At 37.7% G+C, this 8,328-nt stretch overlaps 1 protein-coding gene across 1 annotated transcript; it reads left to right on the top strand.

Moving 5' to 3' along the window:
• The first annotated feature begins 1,533 nt into the window (after nt 1-1,533).
• On the top strand, nt 1,534-7,992 carry LOC103707121 (putative E3 ubiquitin-protein ligase XBOS32). The gene is made up of 11 exons (XM_008791493.5): nt 1,534-1,785; nt 2,073-2,388; nt 2,499-2,558; nt 2,833-2,904; nt 2,996-3,168; nt 3,279-3,445; nt 4,241-4,299; nt 4,384-4,430; nt 5,463-5,603; nt 6,636-6,727; nt 7,318-7,992. The coding sequence occupies exons 1-11, from the start codon at nt 1,775-1,777 to the stop codon at nt 7,809-7,811; spliced, it is 1,632 nt and encodes a 543-aa protein (XP_008789715.3). The 5' UTR covers nt 1,534-1,774; the 3' UTR covers nt 7,812-7,992.
• The last annotated feature ends 336 nt before the right edge of the window (nt 7,993-8,328 follow it).

Raw genomic sequence — 8,328 nt, 5'->3', positions numbered from 1 at the left:
AATGTGTGATTGATCAAGGATAGGACTCTATGATTAATATTTTCTACCAGCTCAAAATTAGAAGTTTGACTTGTAAATGGATACTTCTCTTACTCGTGATAGAGGCTCAAGATACTCTGCATATCTAACCAGGATCTTTGCGATTCATAAATTTGCAGTTGAAGGGAAATATTTGATTTTTGTTAACAGTATATTTGACCACCTTATCTTCTATAACAACCTCTACATTATATCTAGAAAACCTATTCAAAAAAGAAAAAAAAACAAAAGATCAAGAAAATAGAGAAAATTAATTTAGTAACAGTGATAGACTTCTTGACTTTTTTTTTAAAAAAAAAGAATTGAATTTGGTGTGATTAATCTACAAAAGTGGTAGATTTTGTGCTATTATGATTGATTAAGCATGAGGTTATGCTTGTCTTGTGCATCAAAACAAAGGATCCAGAAAGAAAATGCCAAGACAGTATAGCTAAAATTTTAAATGATAGAAACTTCAAAAGGGTAGCCTTAATATTTGACATTCTTAAAAATGCTTTTATGATCTTTAAAGCAAAAAATACTTTCAAAAAATAAATATTTAGTAACATCATCTACAAGGCACTTTGAGAGGAAACTAGAAAACCTAGCATTCGTCCTTCTCTTTCCTAAAGCAAAAGCAATATCAAACAAACAAGGCAAACATATCAAAATATTTTCAACATCGTTTTCTAGTTGTCACATGTGGGAGACTTCACCAGAGTACTCCTTTAAACTGTTGGAAACCTCTTTTTTTGATAAAAAAAACTGTTGGGAACTTGTTAGGAAAGTGAGTGGCGTAACAAATCCTATTCCTCAAATGGCGATTTTAGTTTGGACGTACTCTAGATTTCTTCTGTCAATTAAATAATTTATACATGGAAAAGAAAAAGGGGAAAATCTAAATGAACAGGTGCTCTCTCTCTCTCTCTCTCTCTCTCTCTCTCCCCACACTTCATCTGTGAACTGTGATGCATTTTACTGCATAGATCTACATCTTGTAAATTCTTCAACCATTTGACATTATTGTAACAAATAGGACCATTATTCCCTCGCCAATCTCTCCAAGAAACAAAAATGGGCAAAAAAAAGTCTGTATTCTTCCTTAAGGCCTGTGGGCTGCATCCTGTTTGACGAAATCTAAGCTTGTGTAGAATGGAATCTACCGTCAAGCAAGCAATAGAGGTTGCGTGTATAATTGAATAATATGCGGAAGACTCCAATGATCACAGGAAGAGGTAAGAAGGCCAGGATCTAGTAACACCTTTCCACAACCCGGACTCTCTAATAGGTGCTCTCTCTCTCTCTCTCTCTCTCTCTCTCTCTCTCTCAGACTGACATGCTTTACTTGTAGGCTTTCGATTAAAAAAAAAGAAGAGAAACAAAGAAAAGAAAAAAATATGTGAAAAAGAAGTCGCCCCTGCCCCTGCGTCTCTTTGTTTTCCCGTACAATAGTATTCCCTTTTTAATACTTTGTTTACCACTTAATTAAACTTTATTTACCGGCTCTTTTCTGTTAATATCATTCCTTTACGTTCTTACTAGTGAGATTTTATTATACTGTGCGCTCTCTCTCTCTCTCCCTGTTCCTCTCTGCGTGGGCTTTGTCACTTTGTTCGTGTATTTATTATTCCCTTCTTCGCTCCATGCTCTGTTGCTCTATACATCAAACTAGATGTCCCTATGCAGCTAAATCTGATCTGGGAGCGGATTAAACGGCGCAAGATGGCATTTTGGAAGATGAGCATCTCATGCTTCGATGATCGATGGGTAATTTCATATGGGTTGTACTCATTTTCGAATGGAAAATCAGGAGTTCTGTAAGAAAATTGGGATTTTATTGCTCCCCTCTATGGATTTTTCCGTTTTCTTTGCCTGGTTTCATTGACCCTTGTTCTGATTCTGTTGGATATTGGTATCGGTTGCTGTGTTCTAGTCTTTGGAGAATTAATAGGCTTATTCTGAAAGTGATGGATGGACAAAGACTTGTTTCTGTCTCTAATTTTGTTATATGCTATATGGCTTATTTCATAGTCTCTCTTTTATGGGCTTTGTAGCATCAAGATTATTGCGGACGGTGGATGTTTCGTTGAATGCTCCTTCTTCTGGAGTCGAGAAGGGGATTTTGTGCAGAAAAGGCAGTACTCTTTCTTCCCATTTGTTTTGCGTTTGGAGAACATGGGGTTCTTGAGCATCATGGGCAATTCCCTTGGATGTTCGGCTTCCGGAGAGCGGCTAGTCTCGGCCGCGAGAGATGGAGACCTTCAGGAAGCCAAGGCCCTCTTGGATTACAATCCCCGCCTCGCCAAGTATTCCACATTCGGTGGGCGGAATTCGCCTCTCCATTACTCTGCAGCAAAGGGCCACCATGAGGTGATCGATCCATTTATCGGTTCCGTTTATTGTTTATGGTTGTGACTTCTGATTAGTCAATAAAAAAAAGGAGCATATTTTGAGGCCAATTCTGTGATTTCTACCTCCAGATGGTTTCTCTCTTGATTGAATCTGGTGTTGACGTTAATCTGAGGAATTCTCGTGGCCAGGTGAGATTGATCTTGATATCCTTACTTCCCTTTCCTTTTATTGAGGTCACTTGCTATTTTGCCTATTGCTTGGCAAAGAATTATACTTCAACAGTGTTGTCTTGTTAGAATATTTCATTGGTCTTTTGAGGGTTGAGCAATATCATTGGCTTATATCTACTATGATCCGATTGATGAAAATTAGTACTTGAGTTGTTGTAGTCTAATTCTCAGTTTGAGAGGATGAATATTGATGGAAGCTTTCCAATTTAAATGCATTCTGCTTTCTTGACAGACAGCTCTGATGCAAGCTTGTCTGTATGGTCACTGGGAGGTTGTTCAAATTCTAATGCTTTTCAAAGCCAATGTAAGGCTTTTCAATATGATAATGGTTTTGTTTATTTGGCATTGCAACCTAACTAAATTACTCAGATAAATAGTTGGCCATTGAATTTTAGATTCACAGGATGGATTATCTCAGTGGTGGAACAGCTCTCCACTTTGCAGCTCTTAATGGTCATGCTCGCTGTATTCGGCTCCTCCTTGCTGATTATGTACCCAGCACACCTGATTTTTGGAATATTGTAAGGAGGAGATTGACCAATGAAGCTTCAATAACATTTGATGAGGTGTACGTTGAATTCTCATTTATTTTTATTGATATTATTTTTTGATAACTATAATGATTTTACATCCTCTTTTCTTCCTCTTCTTCTGCTTCTGCTTCTGCTCCTCCTCCAGCTTTAGTGCTCTATCTAAGATGCTGAACAGAAGAGCTGATGGAGGCATCACCGCGCTTCATATGGCAGCACTAAATGGACATGTTGAGAGTGTGCAGTTACTCTTGGACTTGGGAGCTTGTGTTTCTGAGGTCACTGTGGAAGATGGGACAACAATTGATCTGATAGGTGATCTGCTTCTATTCTTGTCACTAGGTTCCTCATTCCTATTTTCTTTTGTTCTATGAACATCTATACTCAATTATTCTGGTGTTAAGTTTTCAGGATTCCAAATTTTTATGAGTGACTTTGGGTATTGATTGCTTTATACTTATGGTGGAAAACAGCATATATGTGCCAACAATGGTCACAGTATTCCCTTTTTAACTCTTTTTTTGTTGTTGTTGTTTTTTTTTTTGGTTGTGTCCGTGTGTGTGGGGGGGGGGGGATTTTTTTTTTTTTTGGGCTGTGGGGGAATTTTTTGCAGTATTCTTGTTTCATGAAATCTTACATTATGGAATCATATAGGAAATCATTGGTGAATCTTTTAATAGGGCAGACTTTTTCATTATATATTGCTTTACATGGCAAAAAAATAAATGTAGTGGAAAGATACAAAGAAAATCTGGTTGCGGAACTACAAAATACCAAATGGATAGTCTTTACAATCTCTCGTTGCCAAGACAAACATCATGTAGCTATTTTGTCTCTCCCTGCCAAAATGAAATGGTATTTGCATTAACCTGATGTAAAGTATCCATTCCTGTATGCAAGCATTTAGAAGAGGTTCAAATGGTATATATAAAGGTTAACAAACTCAAGAGGGAAACAATGGTTTATTATTTTAATTTCTTGTGAAATTTTATTTGTTATTAACATCGCATGTTCCAACAACTTGTGTTTCGTTAGATTAAATTTGCATTAAGTTATCCTTGTAGTGTCATTCATTCCTTTTGAGAAGGTTTATTTTTTTTCCTTTGGCAGGAGCAGGAAGCACGCCCCTTCACTATGCAGCTTGTGGTGGAAATGCAGTATGTTGTCAAGTATGTTTATTTGTTCCTATTTTATTTTTTATTTTTTATTTTTAACAATAGCTATTATCTTACTTGGTAAACATGGACATGCAGATTCTTATTGCAAGAGGAGCCAGCTTGACTGCTAAAAATGCAAATGGGTATGTATTTGCTATTTCAGTTTATAAACAAGTGTATATAATGTTTCGTGGAGATTCCACTTTGTTTCTGGTTAGAAACATTTGACGCGAAATGACAATTGTTGACTTGATTGAAGGACATGTAGGCATGGTACCAGTAGCTCAGGTAGATTTGCAGAACTTACCTATTGGAGAACTCACAATGTGTTTTATGAAACTATGAATGATATTGTTTATAAAGTTTGTCTTGAGGAAATGGGAGAGGGTTGAACCTTGAAACTATTGTCAGATCTCCCAGAGTCACTGATTGCTATATTGAGAAGGAAGGAATGGTGTTGAGGTGGAAGATCAGTCTCAAGGACTACGAAATTCTACATTCCAACCAGTGCTTCAGGAGATCATAATGCATTAAAGTGTGAAGGTTTAGATTCACCAAGCAAATTAGGGAATTATGCAAAAGAATAATTTGAAAGCACAGAATTATTCGAAAAAATATTTTGAAAAACTTTTAGATAGGAATCTGATAGAAACAATTGTAGACATAGATAGAAGCATATAAAAACGTGATGTCTGCTTCCTCATTTCTGGTAGTCCCCTTTTCTCCTTCCTCCTGAGTTGTATCGGTTGTGTAGATCCTAATACCGTACATGCAACTGACTAACCTTTTACTGATCCAGAAAGAAAAAGAAAAAAATTGTAAGTTGATTCTAAGTGATGAGCATGTTAGAAAATATTAGTTAGTCAAAGAGAAGCTAAAGTTTAATTGTTCATCGCTCATGAAAATGAGAAAAAACAATCTTTTGAACATATTCTTTTCTATGTAAGTCTTATGTTGACTGTAAGTTCTCAGATGAGGGCCCCTGGTCTAAAGCATGGGAATCATTGAGGATTTAACTGATAAACTTCTTTGTGGTTTATGCGAAACTTCAATGACTCTTACACATTTAATGCCTCTTCTTCTTGTCTCTGAGCTTAATGGATCTTTATGTGATTTGAAATTGTGCATGTACTCTCACTCTAATCACTAGATATTTTTTCTCTGTGCACTAAAAGTTGGACTCCCTTGATGGTGGCTCGTTCATGGCACAAAAACTGGCTTGAGGGTATTCTGAGTAAACAGCCAGAAGGTCGAACGCGTGTTCTTCCTTCCCCATATCTTGCTCTTCCTCTTATGAGCATGGTGAGAATTGCTCGGTAAGTGCTCCATGGTCCACATATCATCATGTTGTTTGTTAAGTTAATTTAGTTATGAATCTTCTGAGGACATATCTTCCCTTCTTTTTCATCGTATAATCTGATTTGAGTTACTTGAGAATTTAATTTTTCTGCATGCATCTTGGTCCCTGTATAAGCTTACATTTCTTCTTCCCTGTTTGTGCTTGTATATTAGCAACTTAGTATTACAACTGTATCATGTTGCTGAACCTGTTAGCTTAATGAATCCATTTTCCTGTGAAGCATAAGATATTTTGGTTGCTAGAGAGAATATTCTCATTTAATATGGCATACATTAAATTTCATTCCAAACTTATCCTGCTTTTAATCAGAAAGATAATTTTACTTAGCATGAAATGATGCCTACTTGAATTCTTTCTGTCTTTCCTTCTTCTTCCTCATCCTCCTTAATTTTTTATTTTCTTCAAGTGTAATATTAGAGTGTTGCCACAAGGATGGGAGCAAAAGATTATTATGACTGAGATAAAAATGTTGATATGGAAAATAAAAAACTGTGCAAGGCTATTACAGCATCTTGTTCAAATGCATGTTCTTGAAAATAGTAGCATGACGAAACTAGATCTAATCTCTGCTGGCCGATAAGACACTAATTTTTGAGGCAACTTTGTTGCAGTTCTTAGATGAAGAGCAAATCAACCAGTAAACCATAGTTGTTAGATTCGAGGAGCATGCTTTGCTGCTTTGCGTGCATCTAATAACATATTTTGAACACCATCATTGATAATACCAGGGATCGAGGACAGATCACAGAACACCAGAAGTTTCCTTGCTGTATAAGACTAGGATTATGTGCTTTAGTTTTTATATGACTATGGTGAAGAGCTTCAGTTTTTTTTCGAATTTTTGTATATATTCAATTCTGCTGTTGTTTTGTGAAACAGTTCAATCCTTGTTCCCATCCTTTGGTGCTGAATTTCTTGAAGTAAATATCTGGATATACCTTACTTCAACAAGGGAAATTATTGGTTAAAATTTGCTTATCTTTTGCAGAGAATGTGGATGGAGGAAGACCTACCAGTCACCTGCATGCGTTGATCCATGTGTGATTTGTTTGGAATCGAGATGTACAGTGGCTGCAGAGGGTAAGTTTCATTCAAACTTCCAATTGCTGGAAGGACAGTCCCTCCAACCATCTACTTCCAGATTTTCTCCTCAAGATTCTATATGGCTTTATTCTTCATTTAGAACAAGTTGCATATTTGAAACTGATTCAGAGGGATAAAAAACCTCTTGGACATGCTTGCTTTTGTCGCTAATTGATGGTTACTGAATGTATACTTAGCTTGCCTTCTGTTGCTAAAGCTCTCAATCTCACATCTGACTCCCAGTTCCTTCACTGTTCATCTACTTTACACGCATGCTCTCGAATATCTACTGCTGATTGCTTTTGACCCATAATGAACTTCTGAGTATTTTCCATGTTCCTTACTCCATTAGGGATATGTTTTTCATTATTTATCATAATTGCAGTAGGTCGGTTAACTCTGTGGAACTTCAGTACTTAAACAACGACATCCCCTTAATCATATAAAAGTTCTTTGGCACCTCATTCTAGGCTTGCAGTACCATGTCAATACGCTTGTCTGTGAGCAACCAAGTAGCGTATGAAAGTGCCATCGCTCCTTTTACGATACATACCATCACTACTGATTAAATAATGCTCACGTTGTAGGTTGCGCTCATGAGTTCTGCACCAGATGTGCACTGTACTTGTGTTCCACCGGTAGCATCTCAACAGTTAAGCGAGGCCCCCCTGGCTCGATAGCTTGCCCTCTCTGCCGGCATGCCATTTTCTCCTTTGTCAAGCTCCCAGAACCCAGCCTGACCCAGGAGCTGCCAAAGGTAAGCCTGCCTTTGTCCATATGCACCACCGGTTCAGGCTTAAGCTTGGAGTCTGCCACCTCGATGGCCACCGAGCTATGCAAGCCCAAGATCCACTGCAGCCGGACTCCTTTGGGCTCTTCTTCCTTTCGATCACGCAACCTCCAGAAGTTCCCATCCATGAAACTCAACTCCGCACTCTGCATGGAAGCCTCGGAGACAAGACCATGCCTTGTCAGGCGCCCAAGGTCAGGATTAAAACGATCTGCTTCCTACTTGGATGGTCGACGCAGACCATGGCTCTTTTCTTTTAACCAATATCTGAGTAGCTCTGGTGACAGCTAAAAAGTTCTCTGGTCTCAGAGTCTCTATTTGTTCATTTCATTCTTTTTTCCTTTTTTCGTACTTGGTTTTTGTATCTTGTGCTAAGATACCGATCAAGCTGGTCTTGAGATGTTGTTTGGTTGTAAACATAGAGGAACCATAAACTCTTGCAATATTATCTACGTATATACTTTTTCTTTTATGGTAGCAGTATATTATCTACGTATATATCGATTCTCAAAAGGAAAACAGGATTGGGATGGCAAGAAAGCATACAAAGCCCAAAGGGAGGGTTCTAAAGAGGAGAAAAACCATAGGAAGCTTAGAGGTCAAATATCTCTTGCTGTGACCTCTCTATTTGAGAAACATGGAAAGCATGTCTGCACAAAGCTAAGGGCTGAAAGATGAGCAGATCGAAGTAAATGGCAGGCAAGGAAGTGATGTTCTTCAATTCTCTATCGATTTCATGGTGTTCTTGTTTACCGAGATCATTGACATCAAAACTAAAGCCGCTGAGTTCTTAAGAAATATAAAGTTG

The sequence above is a fragment of the Phoenix dactylifera genome, chromosome 11, assembly GCF_051530095.1.
Source record: "Phoenix dactylifera cultivar Ajwa chromosome 11, Ajwa_hap1_PhDact_Kaust_v1.1, whole genome shotgun sequence".
NCBI classification, from domain to species: Eukaryota; Viridiplantae; Streptophyta; class Magnoliopsida; order Arecales; family Arecaceae; genus Phoenix; species Phoenix dactylifera.
The sequence above is the reverse complement of the archived record's forward strand: the minus strand, read 5'-3'. Positions and strand labels throughout refer to the sequence as shown.

Excerpts from the sequence above, each read along its gene's own strand:
- LOC103707121 (XM_008791493.5), top strand. Across the intron at positions 2,389-2,498 it reads CAGCAAAGGGCCACCATGAG|ATGGTTTCTCTCTTGATTGA; the intron begins GTGATCGATCCA and ends TTCTACCTCCAG. Across the intron at positions 2,905-2,995 it reads TAATGCTTTTCAAAGCCAAT|ATTCACAGGATGGATTATCT; the intron begins GTAAGGCTTTTC and ends ATTGAATTTTAG.